Source organism: Pleurodeles waltl, chromosome 8 (genome assembly GCF_031143425.1).
Source record: "Pleurodeles waltl isolate 20211129_DDA chromosome 8, aPleWal1.hap1.20221129, whole genome shotgun sequence".
In the NCBI taxonomy this organism is placed as follows: Eukaryota; Metazoa; Chordata; class Amphibia; order Caudata; family Salamandridae; genus Pleurodeles; species Pleurodeles waltl.
The window spans coordinates 1,158,924,522-1,158,950,185 of NC_090447.1; the positions used below are offsets into that span (position 1 = coordinate 1,158,924,522).

The following is a 25,664-nucleotide window of genomic DNA, read 5'->3' on the forward strand; positions in this document are numbered from 1 at the left end:
AAATGGCCAACCACGAAGACACAAGGGCTGCACTCCACACTACATTATCTTGTGACTTTGTCAACCTAAAAGAGTCATGCAAGTACGAAACTTTTTGGGACCTAATCACGGCCCCAAGGGACAGGAAACTGTACTTCCAGCTCCGCATTGGAACACTCCCATTAAGACTTTTCACCAGCAGCTGGTCACAAAATGAATCCACCGCATGCCCTGCTTGCTAAGCCCCCGTGGAGAATCTCCCTCACCTCCTTTTTGCATGCCCCGCGTATACCGCCCCCCGTAGGAAATGGCTGGCCCCGGCATGCAGACTACTGAGAGTACGCTGTTCTGCGCTAGCCCTGCGAATCCTTAGATCAGACACCAGACCAACGCTAGTGATCGCTATCGCCAAATTCCTCGGAGCCAGTTGGCTTATCAGAGGGAAAACTCTTCTGGACAAAGACTCCAAATAAGACTGTCCCAACATCCTGCGCTGCGCATTTAATTTCATTTCATTTTATCTCATTTTATTCCATTTTTATTCCATTTTTATCTCACTCCTTTCATTTTCTCTTATCTTTTACTCCCTTTTATCATTATATTTACCTGCAATTTTATTATGTGTATTTATTTGTATTTATTACTGCTCGCGCTTTTTTGGCTCTTGTAGCCGCAATAAAGCTTCTTTGAATTTAATTGAATTGATTCACAATTCAGGCTGGGCAGCATGATTATTTGCACAAATTCTTGGACATCTAAATCAGATGTCAGGTTCCTGAGCTAGCACAGAGTTCTACCGACTTCTAATTCCACCATGCAGGTGGAAGTGCACTGTGCTATCCAAAAGCAAGACCTCGAGGAACTCCAATCGAAGCATCATCCAATTTTGAGAGGGAATGGTGGCAACGCGGAGACAAGAAGAAGAAACTCAGTTTCATGAGGGGTCATTTTCAGGTGTGTCTCATCTAAATCTTTTTTGTTGTCTCAGTTTGCCAGGATGGTGATGCCTTTACTCATTATTACTATTAGAAATGGGGTCTCTAGTTGGCAGTCGGTTTGCACCCTGTCCAAGTAGAGACCCTCACTCTAGTCAGGATAAGGGAGATACCCGCTCAGATAACCCCTGCTCACGCCCTTGGTAGCTTGGCACGAGCAGCGAGGCTTATCCCAGACGCAATGTGTAAAGCATTTGCACATAACACACAGTAATAAGTGAAGACACTACAAAAGGACACCACACCAGTTTTAGAAAAATAGCCTATATTTATCTGTGTTAAACAAGACGAAAACAATAAAAATCCAACATACAGTATTAAAGATATGAATTTTGCAAGATTTACTCAAGAATACAGTTCCTTGAAGTCGATAGCTCCACCAGGTGCTATCACGGCGCCGTGATCAACAAAACCAACAGTTCAGGCTGGCCGCGGCTTCGCGGGCTAGCTACGGTGGCGGGAAAACCCGCAAACAGTACGTTTGGAATTGCAGGGTGTCGTGATCCTCGCGGTGAGCTCCTGAGAGTGGTGTCACTGGCATCGGTTCTGGAGTCGGTGCGGGGGTCATCGGGCCCTTGAATTCACACGAGTTACAGATCAAACTCTGGGCTGATAAAGTCAAGAGCGCTGGCGTGGATGGCGTCAGGGCTGCGGTGAGAAGTAGGACAATGCGACGTGTGGTGCCCACAGGTCACGGTGAAGCAGCGGCTCGTGACTGTGTCCAGTGGTGTCGGTGATACCAAGGCTGCGGTGTGAAGTGGGGCGGGCGGTGCAACGTGCGGTGTCCCCAGGTCACAGTGCGGGCAGCGTCGTCATCATTGCTGAAGCGCTATCATCAGTAAGTCCAAGCCGGCGGTGCGGGACTGGACGGTGCTTTGTGACCCTCACGAGCGCTGTCCACAGGCCACGGTACAGGCAGGATGCCTGATGATACCACTGGAGTCGATGATGCTGGCGTCAGTGGACCAGGGCTGCGGTGCGGGACAGGACAGTGCTTCATGTACCTCACGAGCGGTGTCCACAGACCACGGAACGGGCAGCGGCTGCCGGTGTCAGCAGGAGTTTTGTCGTTTGGGATGCCCAGGCTGTGGTGTGAGCAAGGCTATGCCGGACTGCGGGGCCCACAGGTTGCTGTGCGAGCAGCGGCTCGATTAAGTCATCCGATGACGGCATCGGTGAGACCAGGAACGCGGTGTGAAGCGGGGCAGTGCGGCTCCATGCGGCGTTGGCAGGTCACGGTGCAGGCCAGCGATGTCGTTGGTGGCGTCGCAGTGGTTTCTCCTCTTGAATAGCACAAAACACACAGTTCCCAGTGCTACAGGTCGAGGAAACTGAAGTCTTTGATGTCCCTGAGACTTCCAACAGGAGGCAAGCTCTACTCCAAACCCCTGGAGAACTTTCTCAAGCAGGACACACAGCAAAGTTCACCCTTTGCACTCTTGTCAGGCAGAAGCAGCAACTGCAGGCCAGTCCAGCAAAGCAACACAGCAAAGGGACAGCACTCCTCCTCCAGCTCTTTTCCTGGGCAGAGATTCCTCTTGATTCCAGAAAGATTCTAAAAGTCTGGTGTTTTGGGTATACTACTTATACCCCTTTCTGACTTTGAAGTGGGCAAAGTTCAAAGCAAAGTCTCACATGTTTGCAAAATCCTTCCTTGTCCAGGCCAGGCCCCAGACACACACCACAGGGTTGGAGACTGCATTGTGTGAGGGCAGCACAGCCCTTTCAGGTATGAGTGACCACTCCTCCCCTCCCTCTCAGCACAGATGGCTCATCAGGATATGCAGACTACATCCCAGCTCCCTTTCTGTCTCAGTCTAGAGGAGAGGTGTAACAGCCCACCTGTCAAACTGAACCAGACGGGGAATCCACAAATAGACAAGAGTCACAGAATGGTTTAAGCAAGAAAATGCTGACTATCTAAAAGTGGCCTTTTCAAACTCACAATCCAAAAACCAACTTCACTAAAAGATGTAATTTTAAATTGTGAGTTCAGAGATCCTAAACTCCAAATTTCTATCTGCCCTCAAAGGGAATCTGCGCTTTAAAGTTATTTAAAGGCAGCCCCCTCATGTTAACATATGAGGAAGATAGGCCTAGCAATAGTGAAAACCTAATTTGGCAATATTTCACTGTTAGAACATGTACAACACACCAGTACATGTGCTACCTTTTAAATACACTGCACCCTGTCCATGTGGCTACCTAGGGCCTACCTTAGGGGGGTTCCTTACATGTACCAAAAGGGAAGGTTTGGGCCTGGCAAGGGAAGGTTTGCCAGGTCGAATTGGCAGTTTAAAACTGCACACACAGACACTGAAGTGGCAGGTCTGAGCCATGTTTACAGGGATACTAATGTGGGTGGCACAACTAGTGCCTCAGCCCACTAGTAGCATTTGATTTACAGGCCCTAGGCATCTCTAGTGCCCTTTACTAGGGACTTACTACTAAATCAAATATGCCAATCAGGAATAAACCAATCAACAATACAATTCACACAGACAGCATATGAACTTAAGAACTGATTAGGAGTGGTAAAGTGCCCAGAGTCCTAAAGCCAACAAAAGCTGGTCAGAAAAATGAGCAGAAAGGAGGCAAAAAGATTGGGGATGACCCTGCAAAAAGGGCCAGGTGCAAAAATTACCCTCAGCATACTGGCAGATGGCAAACCTAAAAGTCACCACAGTGTCCTCAGAGTGCTCCCTGAATCCAATGAAGAGCACTGAAGAAAAGGTTGAGCATTATGGCAACCGTATGATGTTGCAGCTGATAATTTGCCCCTGCTATTGCTGCTGCTAATAAGCGGAATTTCACAGTGTCGCTGTTATTGTCAAGATGTCACATCTACCACTGAAACAAGCTACCCTTAGAACTGCTGATACGCTACCTTGCCTACTGTAACAGCCCCTTCCTTCAACAACAACTGGGCTTCTAGCATTCTTCTTACACATGTTCTGTCTCCATGCTAATTCTCCTACTGCCATTTAACTGTATTTAGAACAGTCACTGAACTGTCATTTCACGTCACCAATGATACTGGCTATCGATTTAATAATTTCTGAATTACTTCCACGACACTGTAACCATGCGGCCTCTAGTATTGCCACTGACAGCCAGCAATACTCACACTGGATGGCTATTCATACAAAGGTAGCCCTCCTGCTACAGCTAAATACATTCCATTAGGTCCTGCTCTCGGATCTGTCCTTCTGGCTGCCAGCAAATATCAGTGGCTAGGTGTGTATCCCATCTGTGTCAAATACAAATGGAAAAAGTGAGGTTTTATTTTTTATGACAGCAAAATGCTGCTTAACGCAAATCACAAAACCTACTGAGCTATTTCATATAGAACCTCAGTGCAAAGCAAAACGTATGTAGAAGTTTTTCCATGAACAAGTTCACATGTTTTCTGAAAGGACAAACTGGATCTCATTTAATAGTTTTTTAAAACATGTTTTAGACAGAGTGTAAGTATTGTAGTAATAAGACAGATGTTTACTATTTAGAACTTTGCGCAGGTGTTTGGAAGGTAGTAGAAGTAGCTCTGATCAGATAACCAACATGTATTACAATGTATTGCTGCGCTATTTAGTTAAGAAATGTTGCCAAAATCAGGATGCACAGAATTGTGACTATGTTAATAAATTAGGTGATGTAATCAGAGGCGAAGGCAAGTTGAACAGGATGGTCAGATAGTTAACCCTTTAAAACCATCCTAAGCATCACACTAGGCCTCACATGAACTAGCTCAAATGAAAACTAAGGGAGTTTAGTACTTGATGTAAAGTGAGCTAAATAAGATAGGGAGTCGGTGACAATGAAAGCATGTACAGCAAGTGGAGAAATACTAGAACAAAGCTTAATAATCAACGAGAACCCAAAAGAATAATTATAGGTTCTTAAATCGTGCAATGTGGCTGCCAGTGTTCCAGCACTTCAAAAAAGTTACTTAAAAACATGAGTTCTCAGAAATTATTTTTGCTGTGATATTCTGGTGACAAACTGGGTATTATTGTCAACCAGAATCACAGGATGTTGAGGTTCCCCAGTTCCAAAGGTGGCAGTACTGGCCATAAGGGCTACATCCTCATCCAACTGAAGAACCACTACCTCAATTGTTTTTAACTTCATTGTGGACAAATAATATGCCTTATAATGAACGGCTGTGGTATTTTGGGGAAAAATATGGATAAATACAGAATTTTGAGGAAAATATGGTTCATCTTAGAAAAATAACATAATTCTTATAAGTCAATTTAACCAGTACAGTGCCTACAACAACAGGACAACTTTAACTACAGGCAAAGTTTTTTGGCAAGGGACGCAATCGTAATTGTTTTTATTTTGGAAAATCTTGCATTCAATTAACGTTCCAACATTGACTGTAACACTGTCCAGTCTGCTTTAGCCAGTAGCACAACACTTGTGCTATGTATAAAATGTACAAACCAGATTTGGCCAGATTGGCTATATAGGGGCTTGAGATTAAGGTGTACATCCAACAAAAATTGAGGGCATTTTGTGGTCAAGATTATTTTGTTCATGTTTTTCTATTTCCGTACTTCTCGGGGATATTAATGAGTGGACAAAAATCATTTTGTTACTGCTGTGTCAATTTCAGTGAAAGAGTTTTTTTTTTTCATTTTCATGTCTCTTTCTTTCAATCAGTAAGTGAACCAAATCAGACCTGTCTACATATGTGGGTGGACAGAGCGTTATGCAGTGTCCCCTTTGCTGACTTTACCACTGCTAACCAGTGCTAAAGTGCATATGCTGTCTCCCTTAAACATGGTAACATTGGTTCATTACCAATTGGTATATTTGGTTTACTTGTAAGTCCCTGGTAAAGTTCACTACATATGCCAAGGGCCTGTAAATTCAATGCTACTAGTGGGCCTGCACTAGTTATGCCACCCACATAAGTAGCTCAGTAACCATGTCTCAGGCCTGTCATTGCAAGGCCTGTGTGTGCAGTTTCACTGCCTCTTCGGCCTGCCATTTAAAAGTACTTGCCAAGCCTTAAACTCCCCTTTTTCTACATATAAGTCTCCCCTATGGTAGGCCCTAGGTAACTCATAGGGCAGGGTGCTATGTAGGTAAAAGGCAGGACATGTACATGTGTGTTTTATATGTCCTGGTAATGGAAAATTCCTAAATTTGTTTTCCACTACTGAGAGGCCTGCTCCTTTCATAGGATAGCATTAGGGCTACCCTCATACGGTTGGAGTGGTAGATTCTGATCGGAAGGGGGTAACCAGGTTGGTGAGTTTGGATTTTATATTACTATTTCAGAAATGCCACGTTTAGAAAGTGAGCATTCCCCTGCTCTTAAAATCCATCTGTGCCTTACAGCCTGTCTTTAATCAATGTCTGGGCTGGGCTGGTTGACAGCTTCCTTGAGCATTTAACCCAGACAACTACAAACACAGGACACTCAGTCACACCTGCACTCATCTGCATACTGAATGGGTCTTTCTGGGCTGGAAGGGTGGAGTGCCTGACACTTTCATTTCAAAGGCTAGTGGCCTGCCCTCACACAATGGACTGCCAAACCCCCTACTGGGACCCTGAAAGACAGACCTGTACTGAAAGGGGACCTTGTTCACTTCAGAACCATTCTTTGAAGTCTCCCCCACTTCAAAGGTATTTTTGGGTATATAATCTGGGTTCCTGACCCCACCAAATCAGACACTTCTGGACCTGAACCTGCAACCTGTCAAGCGGAACTGCCTGGCTGCCCAAAGGACTTATCTGGACTGCTATGCTGAAAAGGACTGCTGCCCTGCTGTTGCCCTGCTGCCTTGCTGCCCTCTGACTTTGCTGAGAAGTGCTCTCCAAGGGCTTAGATTGAGCTTGCCTCCTGTTTTCTGAAGACTAGTGTCCAAAAAGACTTAACCTCTTCGGGAAACTCTTTGTGCGCTGAAAATTGACGCACAGTCTGCCAGAAACGATGCACAGCCATTTTGCGACCGATAAATCACCGCACAGCCGAGCCAGAACGATGCAGACCGAATTCCCAAGTGAAGAATCGATACAGCCTTGCCTTGTGACCGGAAATTCGATGCACAGCCTACCGGATCCACGCACAGCCGAGCCGGAACGATGCAGCCCAACTTCCTGAGTGAAGAATCTACACAGCGCCTGCCATGCAACAGAAAATTTGACGCATTGCCAAACTGGATGGACGCAATACCTGTGATGTCCCCCGCATCGTCTCTGGGTGTCAAAAAGATCCTTGCATCGCAGTGAGGAATCAAGCCCCGCGCACTGTACATCGACGCAAAGAAACGAGGCATCATCTGTGCAGTGTCGGAAAATCTGGCGCACACCCTATTTTTTCACTCATCTCCTCCTCTGTGGTCTCCGTGCGTGTTATTTTTTACACAAACCAGATACTTTGTGTAAACAAGAGACAACTGTTGATTTCTAAGATTTAAGACTATTTTTAAACCTATAAAAGTGATATTTAAACTTGTGCTTATTAAATCTTTATTGTGTTGACCTTAATTGAAACAGATAAATATCCTATATTTTTCTAAACCTGTGTGGTGTATTTTTGTGGTGTTTTCACTGTGTTACTGTAAGATTTATTGCACAAATACTTTACACATTGCCTTCTAAGATAAGCCTGACTGCTCAGTGCCAAGCTACCAGAGGGTGGGCCCAGGATAATTTGGATTGTGTGTGACTTACCCTGACTAGGATTGTGGTCTCTATTAGGACAAGGGTGTATACCTTTGCCAACTAGAGACCCCATTTCTAGCATAGGTCAAGAGGGCTCTATGGTGCAAAATGACCTTGTGTCTCCAGGGTTAAAGGAGAAATACAAAGCAGGTAGTCAGTGAGTCAAAAACTTTATTACACTTCACTACATAAAAATTATCAGTTATTTTACAGAGCTTAAATTAAAGGACACGTAGTCATATACAAGCAATCCACAAATGCATCAACTTATACTTGTAATCACCTATTTCAAAACATACTAAATCGTTTAAAGGAAAACATTCTCTAATTGGAGGTTACATGGTAGGCAAGTGTCTTGAATGTGATTCTGATTTTACTTAAATTCAAGCAATCCCCCTTGAGCAATGGAGCTGGAGGATGTCCTCATCAATAAATTGTGAAAGACAGGCACACTTTGGATTCTTTCCAGAATGTAAAGTTATTAGCTGGGCAATTTGTCTATTTCTTCCAGCTCTCCTTTTCCTCTCTCGATGCGTGTTCCAACCTAAATTAGTTTCCTCGCCTGTCTATCTGCCCCTCTCTGTTATTACACATTTTCTTAAGTCATATACAACAAGTTGCTTACGTAGTTCACAAAAATGTATCCCGGTGAATGAATTTTATAAAACTAGAAATGCCAATAAAAAGAAAGTAACAGATTCTGAGCAAGAGACTAAACAGAAAAAAGTCAGGATATAGAGTTACTAAAGAGAAAAGACTGGAATGTGATGAGGAAAGAGCAAGAGTATATTGAAAATAATACACACATTGTTTGTTATGGTAAACAAGATGTTTTTGCAAGGATGATACCTCTGCTCGCCTAAAGGCACATCCCTCCCTTGAGAACCGAAGATCACACAGAAGACCTTGCATTGCTACAACGTGAACTTCAACAACATACTTTCTTCATAACTTTTTCCTCACTGTCACCAAAGCATTGCTCTGTTTGTGAAGACAGTAGAATGTTTCGTTTGGGATTCACAGTGTACATTTCGATAAGAAACTACGCACAGCGGAATGTAACGTTACCTGGTGGTAAATCCTGGATGTAATTCCTCCGGATATTCAATTCTCTCAAAGATTTGAGCCGTCCTATCTGCCGTGGTAAAAGTGTAATCTCATTGCAGCTGACATCCTATATTCAACAACATAAAAAAGATAAGAAACTTCAACATCTTCAACAATCATATGTAAACAGTAGCAGAAAAATCTCTAACTTGATATAATGTGTATCTAATTCACCGGAATTCATTACGTCCAGCCTCTGTGCTGTGAAACAAATGTAACCTAAGGAGTGCTAATAGAGATCCCAGGAGCCGGGAAGCAGCCAGGCACATGAGGGGAGGAAGGTTCAGTCTGTGCACTTTGATTGGGAACCATGGATGACATTCGGTGCAGGTGATCAGTTCGATCACTATGTTCAGCCCTTATAGTGCTTCCATAAATAATTCAGAACTATAGAACAAATATTGTAAACTGCAAAAGCATACACGCTGCTTTGACACTAGGACTGTGGACTAAGGCTTTTATGTGCTGTAACAAAAATCAAAGTCAAGAATGTCCATTAGTCTGTAATACTCAGTAGCATTAACAAAAACAGGTATTTCAGTACTCTTGAGGAATCTCAGTGGGTTAGTATAATGGAACCAGAGATCTTAACACAAACTGTAGGATGATTTAATCAATGACCAATTGGTCACTGCTTTAGAAAGGAGGAAATATTCAGCCCCTCAGAACCCCCTATTCATCCAGGCCCAGAGTAAATAAAAGAGCTGAAAAGCAGCTGAGCAGGAAGCAACTAACAATACTTTAAATTCTTTGTGGCTCTCACACCTCTCCTCGTTCTGGCGCTGCTGTGGGGTGGTGACCATGGACACCTGCATACACCCACTGGCCCAACCATCGCAATGGATAGAGTTCTGCTTCACTGAAGAGATTTAAATGTGCTTTAATTTCTCACAAACTGCTTGGTTAGTAATTTTATGTTACATAGATTGCTTTGTATAAGGTTTATACCAGGGCAGGACAACCAAGTGTATTTCTGTCCTCCGCCAACCCAATACACAAAGACCTCAATATCCTTAAACCAGGCTGCGTATTAATATTTTAAATTGGGATCTCCCTGATCCATCCAGCAAATGCACATGCCGCCCAAAGACAGCCCCTACTTCTGATGCTTAGCATCTGCACCCTAATTTTGTGCCTCAAAGTGCCCCTAAACCCCATTTAAATCTCAACTCTGAGTCAACACTATGCCTCTGATGAGCTTTGGCTTTCGTTTCTTCAGTATGTTTTAAATCAGTTTAATATAATATTGGTAGCAATTTGAAAGTCACCGTCCAGTTGGCATGACCGAACTTGGTAACTCTGGTGCTGCTTCTTCTATGGCAGTGCTGATCATTAAAAAATGTATTCCATATTGCTTATTTCCTAGCCCACAGGTGTGCAGATTTGTACTGAGAGACTTTCATAATGGACCCTTATCTTCATGTGCCAACAGCCAACACATCTGCATTTGTATGCAATTAGCGGATCTCAACCTCTGGATAAGAATAGGAAACAACCATTGGACACAGCACACCCTTAGGTTTAGCGCCCAATACCAACTATTCCTGTTTTACAATCTGGTTAATTTTGGATTAAAGGATCCTGCAATCCATCCCAGTATCCTCAAGCTAACAGCCCTTGTACTCCTGACTCACTAAGTTAATTTCACTTTGATATGTGCTACAAACAAATTTACCATCCAGCCATTTTAGCTGTGTTGTGCAGTGAGGCTGTCCCTCAATCGTGCCATCACCCACCTCCACAAAGTTACCATCAACTTTCTTAAAGGATCCCCCACCTCCACAGAGTTACCATCAACTTTCTTAAAGGAGTTCCTTCCTATTCAGGAACACTGTCAAACAAAAGTGAGCTGAGCTAACATACGAAAGCAACGCACTGCTGAAGAAATCACAACTTTTCAGGGTTCAATTCATGTTTCTTTATTGGCCTAAAGCTGCTCCCACAATGTGACGACTTGAACAAATATGGCCCTCATATTCTTCAGTAATAGATATTATTGCTGAGAGGACTACTTTATAACAAGGGTTGGATGTCCTAGGCATCAACTGCAAGCAAATTGCTGTGAATTTATTTGCAAAACCAGTCTTCACATGGCTATATGTTAGGCCCATATATTTCTTCCCCTGTATGTACACTCATGTAGTTTGTCCAACACAACAAAATGTGAAAAGCTATATTTGAAGACTGTTGTTAGAGATGCATGTCAGTGTAAGTTTTTTAACTTCTTAGAAAAAAGCAATACAAAGCAGTTTGTTTACATTATATAGCTCAAAATGTAGGATGTTATGAAGGACGAAAAGGTTAACAATTCCGCGAGTTTCAGTACCAGGAACCTTCCATAATGCCTTCTTTACTGAAATGTATACAATGCTAGGTTTTCCCAGATAAGATACTAATCTCGGAGACATGGTCATTGTAAAATGAAGCTTCTCACTTAATGTATGAACTTCAAAGAAGCACAAGCACTACTCTCGTGCTGCAGCAACTTTGTTGGCAATCGATAAAATGGGGAATTCAATTTAAAACGTGTTGCCTAGCATTTAGGGCTTTAAAGGGAACAGCATCCCACTTTGTGGCCCAGAAGATTAAACAGTACAGGCCTTCACATATTCTAAGAGCATCGTATTCCAATTTTACCATTCCAAAATATAAACAAAAAAGTTGGGTGGGTGTGGTTTTTCTGTACAGGCACCATCATTAAAGCACTCTCTCCCAGATCATCTTCGCCACGAAACAGATGTTAAACTGTTTGGAAAAACACGTGCAAACATGGCTATTTAGAAAGGCATACCACTGCTGAGTAACTTTATTTCCAGGTGTGCAAGTATTGTTCTTAAGTAACTAATGAACGACAAGAAACCTCTGGTGAACGTGCACCAATCTTGCACATATGCGTACAAGTAAGAGTAGCATAGCATAACATGTAACCCATCAAGCCTTTCCTGTTGAGACGGATGAGGTGGAGGCTGTAGCCAATGGAAGCAGGATATCAGGCCCCAGGACGTTGCTGATTCTTCTGTCATTTTCTCCTTCGTCCAGAAGTTAATGGCAATCAATCAAGTGGTACTTGTATAGCATGGCTTAACACCCTTGAGGGTATCCAGGCGCTGTGCTGCAGGTGTCAAAGAGTCAGGTCCTTAGTCCCTTCCTGAAGAGGGTCAGCGAGGGTGCAGTGTGGAGGTGAAGGGGGAGGGCATTCCAAGCTTTTGTGGTGAGGTGGGAGAAGGATGGTTTTTCTAGTGTGGTGGCAGCAGCAGGTACATACTATCTGTGCAAGTGTGAGGTGTGCAGAGCTGAGATTCCTGGTAGGTCAGTCGGTGGAAATGCAGGCAGTGGTTCATGTATGCAGGTCGTTGATCATGAAGGGCTTTGTAGGTGTGGGTCAGAAGCTTGAACAGGCATCTCTTCTGGATGGGGAGCCAGGGGAGGTTCTTCAGGTGCTGGGTGATGTGGGTCCTGTTGAGCAGGTTGAGGATCAGTCTGGCAGCTGCATTCTGGATTGTCTGGAAACGTTGCACGAGTGTGCCGGTGATGCCTGCATAGAGTGCGTTGCCGTAGTCTATGCGGCTGCTGATGAGGACCTTTCTCACCTTTTTCCTGGTGCTGATGGGGAGACATTTGAAGACTTCGTGGAGCATGTGCAGTGTGTGGAAACAGGCTGAGAAAACAGCTTTGACAAAGTTTCATGGAAAGTTCGCTGTCCAGGATGATGCCGAGGTTCCGGGTGTGGTCTTTTGGCATGGGGGTGGGTTTGAGCTCTGCCAGACACTAGGAGTCATTCCAGAGAGAAGTGTGACTGCCGAAGATCAGAACTTCAGTTTTGTCTGTGTTGAGCTTCAAGTAGTTGTCCTTCATCCAGGCGGCGTTGTTCTTCATAAAGTTATGAAAGTTGTTCTTTGTCGCGGTGGGGTCTGCTGAGAGTGAGAAGACGAGCTGGGTATCGTCAGTGTAGAAGATGATGTTCTGTGATCTGAGGATGTCTACCAGTGGTGTCATGTAGATGTTGAAGAGGGTTGGACTGCGGGAGGATCCTTGGGGTACACCGCAGATGGTGTGCTGGGGTTCAGAAGTGAAGGGGAGAGGAAGACTTTCTGGGTGCGTCCCGTGAGAAAGGATGTCATCCATCTGAGTGCATCGTCTGATTCCTATCTTGCTAATCGATCAATGACTGTGTGGCGGGAGATGATGTCGAAGGCTGCGGAGAGGTCCAGGAGGATAAAGGCAGCTGATTCTCCTCTGTTGAGTAGGGTGTGGATGTCGTCTGTTACAGTGATCAAGGCTGTGTCGGTGCTGTGGTTAGTTCTGAAGCCCGATTGGGAAGGGTCCAATAGGTTGTTTCTCTCAAAGTGAGTTGGATGTTGATGGCCTTCTCCAGGGCTTTGGTGGGAATTTGGAGCAGGGAGATGTGATGGTAGCTCTGGAGCTCTCTAAAGGTGGCTGTGGTTATGGGGGTGTTGAGGCAGAGGATGGTGGTGAGCTGGTGTCTGATCCTGTCTCTTCCTAGATTGAAGACTTGGTGGGGATATGGTTCGGTGGCTGCTCCCGAGTTGATGGGGTTCATAAGAGTGGTTGTGTCCAGTGTGCTGAGTTGTTCCCATGTAGTGGCTGGGTGGTCGGCAGTGGTGGTGAAGGGTTGCTGAAGAGGTCAGAGGGTTGGGAATCAAAGTTTCTGTAGATGGTTGCTATCTTGTTGTGGAAGTGGTCAGTGAGGATATCGCAGAGTCTATGTGACAAGGGGATCACTTTTTTCAGTGGCTGATGTGCAGGTGAACTCGGACAATGGTGGAGAGTTCCTTGGTTTGACTGGCAGTGGTCTCGATTCTGTGGGTCAGGGCCTCCTTTTTCTCAGTTTTGAGCTGGTGGTGGTAATAGTTGTTGAGGACTGATTTCTAGATGGCTTGGTTGATCTGGTTTCTGCTGGTGTGCCATATTCTTTCCAGTTGTTGCACCTGCGCTTCGATGTGCTGAGATCCGGGGTATACCAGCTGGCTTGTTTAGTGGGTCTGTGCTTTTTGGATGGGTTGGTGGGGGCGACTCGGTTGGTGGCGTTGGTGATCCAGGCGTTGAAGTTCTCTAATGTCTGGTCCAGGTTAGTGGTGATGCTGGGCTGTGTGGTGCTGAGGGTGTCGGTCCATTGTTGCTGAGTGACCCTGGTCCAAAGCAGTAGGGGGCGGTGCGGAAAGGTTTGGCAAGAGTGAAGTGTACAATGGAGTGGTTCGACCAGGTGAGTTTCAAGGTGTGGCTGTATCCGATTCTGTTGCTAGGAGTAAAGATGGGGTCCAGCGAGTGTCCTGCTTTGCATGTGGGGTCAGTGACCAACTGCTTGAGGCTGATGTTGTCCAATCTTTCTATGAGGTCAGTGGAGCTGGTGTCATTGGAGGCATCTAGGTGGAAGTTAAGGTAGTCCAGGAAGACGTAGTGTTTGGATTCAACGGCGAGTGGGTTTGATAAATTCAGCAATGGCGTTGTTGAGGCCGGTTTGTGGTCCTAGTGGTCTGTATGCTAGGGTGCCTTTGATAGTGGTTTTGTCGTTGGTGCGGAGCTGGAAGTTCATGTGTTCCATGAGCGGTATGGTCTCGTCATCCGTGATGGTGCAGGTGATAGATTCCTTGTGTACAATGGCAAAGCCATTTCCATGTCTGTTGGTGTGTTCGCAGTGTTTCATCTTGTAGCCGCTGGGTGTTGTTGTGGCAATATCTGGGGCTAATATGGGGGTGAGCCAGGTCTCCATGATGAAAAAAGCGTTGGAGACGAGGGTGGAAATGGTGTCCCAGACTTCGATGGTGTGTTTGCAGAGAGATCTGGCATTGATCAGGAGGCACCTGAGTTGTCCCAGGGGAAAGAGGGGGTCGGCATCCAGGGCTGGAATGGTATTGGTTGCTGTGGTGTTGGTTGGAACTAGGTTGGCGGTGAACCGGCCGCGGATGCAGGTGAACGGTCCACCTGTGTGGTGATGCGAGTTAGCAGTTGTTGTCGTGTTGTGGGCACAAAGGTCTGCGGTAAAGTATCTGTGGGAGTGCAAAGGGTCAGGGCTCCTGGCGTGGGTGTGGACGGGCGCAAACAGGCTTTCCTTTGGTGCATCAGTGGTGCAGCTACGCAGTTGCCTCCATTAGTAGTTCTGGGAGGCGGGAGAGGCTGGCAGGGAGGCAGGAGCTTGTGGAGCATGAAATCTGCAGGAGCAGGAATCTGGGTGAAAAATGGCAGGAGCCGGGCTACAGCCAATCGGGAAGAAATGGAAAATCTACTTAAACAACAGCAAACAGCCAAAAGCTACCAAACAATCCACCCAAATTCAGAAAAAAAGCCAAAATATACCCAAAGTTAAGGTGATCAAAGTGGTTAAAATTAAGATTACCCAATAATATCTGGTGAGCTAGGCAAGGTCACCCGGCAGCAGGATTGAACTGGCAGCTACGAGGGCTGTGAACAGCCACACTGACAGGCAGAGCCAAGCGGCTGAGTCAGCAGCAGAGGGGGGAGTAGCTCACACGACCCAGAGGTCAGGGGCTACCAGCAGAAGGCATAAGGAGGGGGATTAAAGAGACAGGATTGAGAGTGATTTTAGAGGGAGAAAAAAGAAGATGCAGAGAATGAATAAATGGAAATATGGAGAGTGGCGGAAGGGAATAAGGCTATTTTGAACTTTCTTGCAAGTGCTGTTTTTGGTTTCCAGTCTAGCCCTGTAAAGCATCCAAATACCGAAAGTTAGTAGGAAATTGATTGAGCGATAACAACCTGCAAGCAGGTTCGATGTTGCAGTGGATCATAGGAGCTGTGAGCATTATTCCTTTGTCCTTAGGGAAAGCAGTGCTTACTTTGTGGCTGACGAACTGTTAACCAGTGGCAACCGGCCATATCACGGAATGAGTAATGTGTGTTTAACATTTGAAATCAAAAGACATAAAAGTAAAGCATGTGAATTAGTCAAGGAGAAAAAAAATGATAAGTTTGTTTATAATATAAAGATCATCATATTAGAAATTAGGACATTAGAAGTTCGGAAGCACTATTGAAGACAACGATGTGGCTCAGGGCTAATAATGGCTAATAATTCTGCTCCAACATTCCAATAATTCTACTGCAACATTCCAATGTTTTCGATCAGTTTCTTCCTCTCATTTAGAACATTCTGTCCGCAATTGATGGAATGTTCCAATAGCCTTACAGCGCTTCTGCCTCAGGTTATACAGGTTGTTATTAGCCCTATTCCTCATTATAGGCCCCCGACTAAAGATTGGGTTCAGAGCCTTTAAAACTCGTACAGCCCTCAGCTGTGGGCTAAAAGGCTATAAAATATAACTCTTCAAATCCCCTAAAAGGTTTTTAAAAAGTACAAGAAAAGAAGACTGAAACAAAGACAAAAAGCTTTGGCTATTAAAGTGAGCTCATAATACATTTGGGGTGCAGTGATGGAAAGGGGGTTATCTCTAAACATGTTTGTAAACATGCTTGATTCAAATAAGCTACATTTAGAGGTGAATAAATACAGGAAGAGATGTTGGTAGCTGGTTTGGAGAGGAAGAGTTAGTTGGTGATGTATGTTGCCATCGGTTACCTCCATATAAATAAACGAATAAATAAATAAGTATCAAAAGGATATTGAGGACTGTGGGATGGAACTCGTGTTGGGGTTTCTACTGTAATATTCAGCGCATATTTGTAAACACTTCAAAACGGGGAGCTTTAGCAGGAAACAGCTGTCAAATTTCAAAGATCAGTGCATGTAAGATGCTATTTCAATGTATGTAAAACTTACTCTACATTTGGAAAACATTTAAATGCATGTAAGAGGCTTTTCTTTGTGCTTCATGTATTCTCTTAGAAACGGACGTCCTTTTTTGCAGTGTACACCAGATTTTCTTTGATTATCTCCTAAATATGTAAATGTTTTCTTTCCACTCTCTTTATTCGAAGATGTGGCTGCCATGTGTAATGCTTGTTCTGTGAATTTGTTTAAAAGGGACGGTTTCAACTTCTCAGAGAGTTTACAAACTGAAAGTATCTTAATTTGCGTGAGCAAATGTTGGGTTCTATAAATTGCTCGGCTTGTATTTTAGAGTTTATTGTCCTCTGTGGCAACCGAATTAACAAGTTACTTACTATTGGTAGTGATCTTTATGGTGGATACTCTATCCAATTGCACATTCTTCACCTTGTGACTATTACCCAGGCACAACAAAATAGGGTAGTAGTAGTTCAAAGAATGCACATCCTACATCAAGCTACAGTGTTTGCAAAGTATGAGATTCACAAAGTTGTTATGCAGGTGCTGAAATGGTATTGTGTTCCTTACTACCCAAGAAACCTACTCATTCAAGACAAATACCACCTATCCAATATGCATACAATATGCAACTCCCACGTATTTGGATCTTTACATCTAAGCTCGATTACTATGTAACCAAACTTGTGCTATGAGTGCTGTGGTATTTTTTGCCTTGAAAATTACCCAAGCGTCATGCTCGATCTGTAAACACTGAATGCAGTACTCCTGCATACAAGTAGGTGGTGTGTTGCTCTGCACCAACTTTCTTCTACTCTGGAAGTGATGAGTAGAGCCACATATAAGCCTTCCCATGCGTGCTGACATCAATCGCTTTCTAGACTGCCACCTCAGACGCAGAGCTCATTAGCACTTGTTCTTCTGATGGATACTTCTAACTGCAGATTCTTCAACTTATGCTACATGAACATGCAGCTGCCTGACAAATGTCCAGGACAGGCACTACGTGTGCTAACACTGTGGTAGCAGCTTTGGCCTTGGTTGAACAATACCACAATGTTTCTGGCGTCTGGTTGTTCGCTAGTACATAGCAGATCTTTGCAAAGACAATCCATCAAGATATGGTCTGTTTTTGCACTGCCTCAGCATTCTTTGCTTCAGAAAACCATACAAAGAGCTGATCATTCACTTGATATTCCTTGGTACTATCAATATAGAAGCTTAATGTCCTGTGAGGGTCCAAACAATGGAGTCTCTCTTCCTCCTAAGAAGGAGGAGAAGGTGGAGCAAAGAATGCCGAAAGGATGATACCCTGCCTGACATGAAAAAGAATGACCACTTTCTGTAGAAAGGAAGCTCGGATTCTCAACATCAACTTATCTTTGGGTAGGATGGGTTCAGAGAAAGAGCCTGAGGCTCGCTCACAGAAATAGCCATGTTGTGGAAATAAGAAAGATTGTCTTCAATGCCAGAAGTCTCAAAGGACAACTGTGCAGTGCTCAAAAGGGTTGCACAACAAAAAACGCGAGGACTAATTTCAAGTCCCACTGAGGCATCACAAAGGGTTTTAATAGGAACCAATGCTGCAAACCTTTCAAAAATCTCATAGCACCAGGTAATTAAAAAAAAAAAAAAAAAGCTGATCCAGCAATCCAGAAGAAAGCAGGAAGGGCTGACAAGTAGTCTGAACATTGCCAAAAAACAGTCATGGCTGGGTGAGGGAGAGAACAAACAACAACATTTCAGACAACTGTGCTTGTAATGGGTAAAATGTTCAGGTGCCACATCAATCCACAAATTTGTCCCAACAACTGATATACACTGACTTTATGGAGGGACGCCTCACTGCCAAAATTATATCAACGACTTCCAGTAGATGGTTGTAAATATTAACTGCTGCCACTTAATCTCCAAGCATGGAGATGAAGATTGTTCAGGGCCGGGAGCAACACCCTTCCATGCTGCTGTGAATGAAGATTCTCCTGAAGAGGCAGCTTCAGTGGAGAACAGATGCTTTTGCCTAAGAGCCCCGAGTAGTACACTTTACTGGTCCAATATGGTGACACTAGGATAATTTTGACCTGTGCTTCCTCAGCATCTTTAGAACTTGGAGGAGAGGCAGCGGTGGGAAAGCATGTAGGAATCCCATGCTCCACTCTATAGGGAATGTGTCTTGGAGAGAGAGCTACTATGGGAACTTCATCATACAAAAGTGCTGATTTAGCATATTTTCGGCCATGGCAAAAAGATGAAACTAGGGTTCTCCTCACTGCCAGAAGACACCTTGTGTCATCTCCAGGTGAAACTACCATTCTTGATCAGCAAAGCACCTGTTGCTGCGTTTGTCCGCCTCCAGCCAAAGAAATACAGTGGTGGTCCAGCCACTTACAGAGGCCATGAACCTCCTGACACAGGGCCCAGGACTCCACTTTGCACTGATTGTTGTAGTACCACATGATAGTGGTAATATCTGTGAACACCTGCTCCTGACTACCTCTGATGGTGGGCAGGAATTCCTTAAACAACAAGCAAATCGCTCTCATCTTCAACAAATTGAGGACACTGTGCCTACCGCTGTGTTTGGCCAGCTGGATGCAGGAGGCCAATAACCCCACGAGCCTCTGAGTTGTCCATACAAAGATCCAAGACAGATGTTGAATTATGGGTATCGTAGCCTGAATGTCCTGGACTCTCCAAACCGGGGAAAGGTATCCTATCCAGAACAGCTCTGATGAAGGTGAGGGCCTACATCTATTTCCAGTTAATACCTTTGTCACGTTGATAGTGAACCTTGACAATGATAATAGGTTTGCCGTAATCTGGAGGTGGTTCAAGCCTGCCTTCAGCAGCCAGTCATCAATGTAGAGCCAGACCGGTACCCCGAACTGCAAAGGTGTGCTACAACCCCTACATCACTTTCGTCAACACAGGAGGGGCACTTGAGACCAAAAGAGAGCACTGAACAGAAAATACTTCTGGCTTACTGTGTACAATGGATAATTTGTGAAAAAGAAAGTCAAAAGACCAAGGAGAAGCTCTGGATCTCTGTTTGGTGGAGCAGAAAGAAAGGCCCTCATGTCAGCATGCATGGATGGTGTTTACATGTGGCCCCATTCATCACTTCGAGAGTAGAATGACATTGATGCAGAGCATCACAACACTATCTACCGGCATGCATGGGTAGTGCTTCCAAGTTTCTAGATCCAATGTGACGCTTGGGGGATATTCACAAAGTTAGGAATCTGAGGCTAAAAGTATCAATCAGATATTTAGTTCCTGCTATGTTCTTCCATTGCAAAGTACAATGGTATCTTTACATTTGCCCTACTTTACTGATTCCATACTTCATAGCACTCAAAGCACAGGCAGAGCTACAAGACGACTACCTGACAACCGGAAAAACCCATCAAACTCTGTGCACAACATACATTTCCATCAAAGCCACACTTCATACCCACATGCTTCCAAAAACAAGCATCTGGTAGCTTCTTATTCAATCGCCCAAAGATGATAAATGCACAGAAACAAGGCTCTGACTCATCTAAATCTTTGTGCTTCAGTCTCTGTTTAAGTGCAATCATAAGTGTCCAGAGGCACTATTGATCTAGGGACGCTAGAATTATTAACTTTATCATAGAATCTCTTCGACCGTTACTAATGTTTTGACGGTATTCTTCTAATAAATTCATATCAGGACACCTTAGACAATTTTAATTTTAAGAACTCTCTGAATATTGAGGAGCTTCCTTGATGCTCAAGGTTAAGTCTGTCCAGATATCTGGGGCGTCTGGCTGAGGACTCTCTGATGAAGCATGCCGCTAGTAACCCTAGTGGGTGAGGGTCTAAAAACCCTAGGTTTGCTTTACACAGAGGACGTTAGAGAGACACAGTACTAGAGAAAGTGGGTCCTCTTGTTTTTATTTTTCAGATAATTTTGTGATCAATTACCTAACACTTTTCCAGATACCCTGAGCAACTTAACTAACAGGGAAACTGGCTTGTCATTACCAGGATGCACCCAGTTCCTTTTTGGTTGATTTAAACAATGACTGCCTTAAACTACGAAAGTGGGATCTCATCGAAGAAATAACCATACTCTACTGATGTGTTAAGATACTTCCAAAAATCAACGTCAAGCAACAGATGTTCACTGGAACCATGTCTGGGCAAGGGGCCTTATCCAGCTTCATAAATTTTAAGGCACTTAACTTTTCCTGTAGAAATTTAATTTAAAGTTTTTCTCTTTTTACAGATTATTCCAGCTACTGCCAGTTTGATGGGAAAATACAAAAACATTTAGCCCTGATCCTATCAAATGCCAAATCATGTCTTTCTAACCCACTAACAGGCACTCGCTGCCCATTTATCTCACTCTTGCATGCTCCTGCTTTCTCCATCTGTGACGAGTTTTCAATTTTTCTCTTCTTCTGTCTTCTCCCTTTGTGTGTTTTTCCCTCTCTTGCACTCAGTAACCCTCTCATGCAGAAAAATAAGTGTCAGTCCTCATAAATAAGGGCCAGAGACCCCACCGGCAAACACTAGTTCAAATGAAGCACTGTGTGGAAGCCTCTTTATTACTAACATTTATGATATCTCACTTTTCTACTATAAATCCCAGTAGGCAGAACCACAACTGGCAGCTGGAGAGGTCTACATCGCATGGGATTCAGAGTATCATGAACTGTGGTTCGGTGTGTACCAGGGCCCAGACTGCTTCCGTGATCTTCGCGGGTATCTTAGTACAGTATGTTATTTTATCACTAACTACCCCAATTGAATAGAAAAAGGTCCCAACTGCCCCCCTGCATATCAGACATTGGGCTGATTGGGCCCTTCCCATTTTATGCAGTTTGCTTCTGTGCTAATAAACTCTGTGAAGTATCTTAAATTGCTTCAGTCTAAGTTTCGCCTTTAATGCAACTTCATGCAGGTTCATTAGGGCTGCCTCTCGGGCAACATCATCCATGGTCTGTCGCATTTTTTTCTCTCAGTTTCTGGAGATCATCTTTCCTTTTATTCATGGTGCAGGACATGAGGGAGACTCCCTGTTGAAGAGTGTATCTAGAAGAACCCTTCTTTCCAGTGGACTGCTGTCAGGTAGATCTGACTAGTTTATCCATTCCGCATCTACACCATGCCTCAATTCTAGGTATTTGTACGACGGTGTGGGAGCAAGTCTGTGTTCGGTTTGTAGGGATTCAGTCAGTTTAATGTTGTCATCCTGTCTCATATCTCCCAATAAGGAGATCCGACTGTCTGAGTCCTTTCAGTTTTGCTACTTCCTTTAATTGTCATCCTACCTAAAGTGGAGTGGGTTCCGACAGCCTTACCCTTCCTCCCCACATATCTCACTGTTGTGTCCCAGGCGCTCAGTGCACTTATAGTAGGTGTTAATAGCCCTCTTCTAGTGTTTGGGCCACCATATATGCATGAACATATATCTTTGGTTCCATGTCTTACCTTTCCCTACTAGTCATTGGGTCGTCCCTTGGGGTGAAGCACCAGTATTTTACAACTTAAGTTGTGTTATTCAGTAGTAAGCTTGAATATCGATGTGTGCGAGGTCCCCATTATAAATTGATTTTTGCAGAGATCTTTGGGCTGGTCTGTGAGCTTCCCAGTCTATGATCTGGAGTGTTCAATCTATTTGGTGGAAGAAGGTGTCTGAGATTGTCTAAGGAGTCTTCTACAGAGCGTAAAGGAACTTGGGCAATGTGATCATCTTAAATATTGAGACTAGTTCCATCAGTGATATTGGCAACTTTCTCCATCTCTGTGTCTTTTTAGAATTCCCTGAGAGCTCCCTCCAAGTTCCTTTTCATACAGTCCATCTGGTCCTTTCTAGTCTCTATGGCCAAGTATTTAAAGCCTGTCTGTGATTCCCTCAGGGTGTGGGGGATGTTCTCCAACTCGGCTCAGGCACCTATCTGGTATAGGATTGACCAATGGCAGTTTATCTGGAATGCCAAGAATTTCTCAAAGTTCTGGAAGATGGAGAGTGCCAATGGGATCAAAGTCCCGGGTCCGACCGCTTTAGTAAGATGTTGTCAAATAAAGACATTTTCTCAAATTTTCCTGCTGTCTCGGGGAAGTCCAGCACATCGGCTCTCATTCGGATTCAGCACGCCAGAGGCTCTATGCACAGAGCAACGGGGATAGGTGGCACCGTTGCCAAGTGTCCCTCACCAGCCCGATTGGTCTGGCGAGAGCCTTGTTGACTTTCTCTGTCGCTGTGGGATTTTATACAGTAGGGCAACGCAACTAAAGAATGTTGAACCTAAACCAAATTGTTTAAGGACATGGAAGAGGTAGACCGGGTCAAGCGGGTCAAAAGCTTTCTCAGCATCTAACATGGTCAATGCTAGTGGGTCTCTAATCCCTCTTACCCTGTCTAGCCAAGTGTTCAGTCTTCTGAGATCGAGGTGGGTAGAAACACCCAGGATGAAATCCATCTGGCCATGGTGGACCAGCTGAGCTGTGACCTTGATTAGTCTCTGTGCGAGGACTTTGACCTCCATGTTTAACAAGGAGATGGTCCTATAGGAGGCACAATCTGGCTTAGGTTTTCCCTTCCTGTGGATCCGAATGATGACTGCATGTCTGAGGTTGGGAGACAATTCTCCCTTCTGCACTGCCTCTTTATACATGAGGAGAAGACAGGAGGCACAACTGCAAGCCTAATCTTTTGAAATATTCAACTGGTAACTCATTGGACCCATTGTTTTACAACTGCTCATTTTTCCTACTGCCTCTGAAAATTCCCTTTGTCTAGATTAAATGTGGGATTAACGACTCTGCATTTTCCACTGTAGTGCTAGTCTCTGTGAAATACAGTGTCTTATGGTAGCTTGTAAAGTGCTTGGCTATGATCTGGTCTTTTTCTATGCTCATGCATTTGGCTTATGGAGTTGTCCTACCCATCCCTCCTCTTGTTCCTGCCTGGTCAACCAGGCCACCAGGTGCTCCATTTTGTCTCCTACGTCACATAGTTTGAATTGCATCTCCCTATGTATCAGTTTGTCTAAGCATGATATTCCTCCTTGTAAGACCCCAGCTGACCTAGCACCAATCCAATCGTGTGTCTGCATTTCTGATCCAGTGCCAACAGCTCGGCTTCAAAGTCAGCTGTTCATTTATTGTTATGTTTACACTTTTGGAAGATGATGTTTGTGTTCTCTCTTTCTCAGGAGAGTTCTGCAGGCTTCACATACAACTGTCATTGAGCCTACTGATTGGGCAGACTTCTAACATTTTTGGCAACACAGTTATGAAAAGTTCAGCATTATCAGGTACACCCTCCAGGCACCTTAAATAGGTTTAAAAAGGTGTGGTCTTTGACATCAGTTTGCGTACCACTGTACTGCATTATTCTATCTCTACAGTACCCAGCAAATGTTCTGATTGGTAAAGCTATATGGCTTTGACAATGTGACAACCTAGCATACCAAAGCAGAGAAATCTCATGAAGGATAAAGGTACAATGAAGGTATCAGGACTACTCCCAATCCTGTAGCCTAATTTCATATCTAGTGTCTTATACCAGTTTTTCATGCACAAAAAGATTAGGATCGAACCCGCTTTTTATTAAACTATGCATAACGGTATGTGTAGTTGAAATACCTAGAGGAAAACACTGATTAACAGCTCATGACCTATTGGGTATAAACAATGAAAAAAAAAAAGGAGTTGGGAACGGACTTTGGAACTTACATCAATAGTGGCATAGCAGGAACTATTATTACCATTACCCCATCACTTTCTGCAGTCTCATATCGAATGGAAACAACATATTCCAGAGAACACTTCAAATCACTCAATTAATTTGAGGCCGGCATCTCCTGTTTAGGGTTCATGAGCAATCCGTTTGGATTGCATGAATGAAAGAATGAATGACAGGACTTATACAGCACACAGCTACTCAGGGAGTTGTTTACATAAAACATTCTCGTCTGACATGTCTCTGGCAGATGGATCCAGATCAAACCCACATGCACTTAAAAGGACAAGCCCCCTCGCCAAGTCAATTTAAAACATGGGACCACAATCAGTTGAGCCTTTCCTGAGTGGTGCGCTCCGCCAGGGTAATACAAGAGGATTCTGCTTTTCAGACAGTGAGGGCCTGCCTGCTCCATGAAGGGTGTGATGGGTAAGCAGTAAAGCTTTGAAGGGGATTCTTCTATTGACCTGTAACCAATGGAGCTCTTTTAAATCTAAAGATGTTAGTTGGAAGGTGCTAGGGGAAATGTCCGGATCAGCCATTTTAGCTGTTGTAACCAGGGTCGGACTGGCCTATAGGGCAACCAGGCAGTGCCCCATGGGCTGGTCAGACAGGTCAGTGAGTGTGGGCCGGTTGTTTGATGGTTTTGAGGCCCGTTTCATGGGCCAGGTTTTACTGTTATTTTCCCTGATATTAAAACGAACATTGCCTGCAGCAGGCGCAAATCCGTATCTTGCACAGCACTTATACAGCGTGTCTAACAAGTTCAAAACTGCCCCTTATTGCAAACACGGGCACTTTTTTCAGCTTTCACATTCACCAATGGGGGGCAACTTTTACTTCGGTGCCCGCCCCCAGCATCACTCAGCTCGTCTTCTGGGCCTGCATGGGAGAAAAATGACAAATGCGGCGAAGTAGAGGCAACAAAAACTAATAGGGCCTCTCAAGCATAAAGTGCGACCGATATTCTCATCTAAGTAACAATCTTCCCTTTGCTGCTCATTTTAATTCAATGCGATCTCTACGTGCAAGTCCTGTTCCACTTCCCTCTGAAAAAAGGCATCACAGAGCGGATTTTGTCTGAGACGTTTAGAGGTTTTTTGGCCTAGTTACAGCAAAGGCAGTTTGTGCTGTTCGCCTAGAAAGCTTTGATGTCTGAAGCCTTCTTTATGCTCCCAATCTGCTTAACTTGTCTGTGCACCATGGGCTGTGGTTAGAAAGTGGCAGGAAACCCTTGAATCCTGTAAATGGCTATGAAATAAAACAGTAATGGAAAGTGAATACCGCAGAAACATACCAATTCCATCAACTGCTGTAACTGGTCTATCTCTTCTGGAAGGCAACATAGTTTATTGTTACTTGCAATTAAGACTTTTAGAGGAAGACCACACAGGCACGCTGGCAAAGATGAAAGCTGATTTCGACTGTAAGAGAAGAAAAAAACAAATGTAAGAAAAAT

The 25,664-nt window shown here is 44.2% G+C and overlaps 1 protein-coding gene across 1 annotated transcript in view; it reads right to left on the reverse strand.

Moving 5' to 3' along the window:
* Positions 1 to 25,664, reverse strand: part of LRCH1 (leucine rich repeats and calponin homology domain containing 1) — a 666,761-nt gene that overhangs the window by 338,504 nt on the left and 302,593 nt on the right. The window contains exons 3-4 of the mRNA XM_069205389.1: positions 25,503 to 25,629; positions 8,727 to 8,832 (exon numbers count right to left, since the gene is read on the reverse strand). Coding sequence (XP_069061490.1) covers positions 8,727 to 8,832; positions 25,503 to 25,629 — 233 coding nt within the window. The remainder of the gene's footprint in view (positions 1 to 8,726; positions 8,833 to 25,502; positions 25,630 to 25,664) is intronic.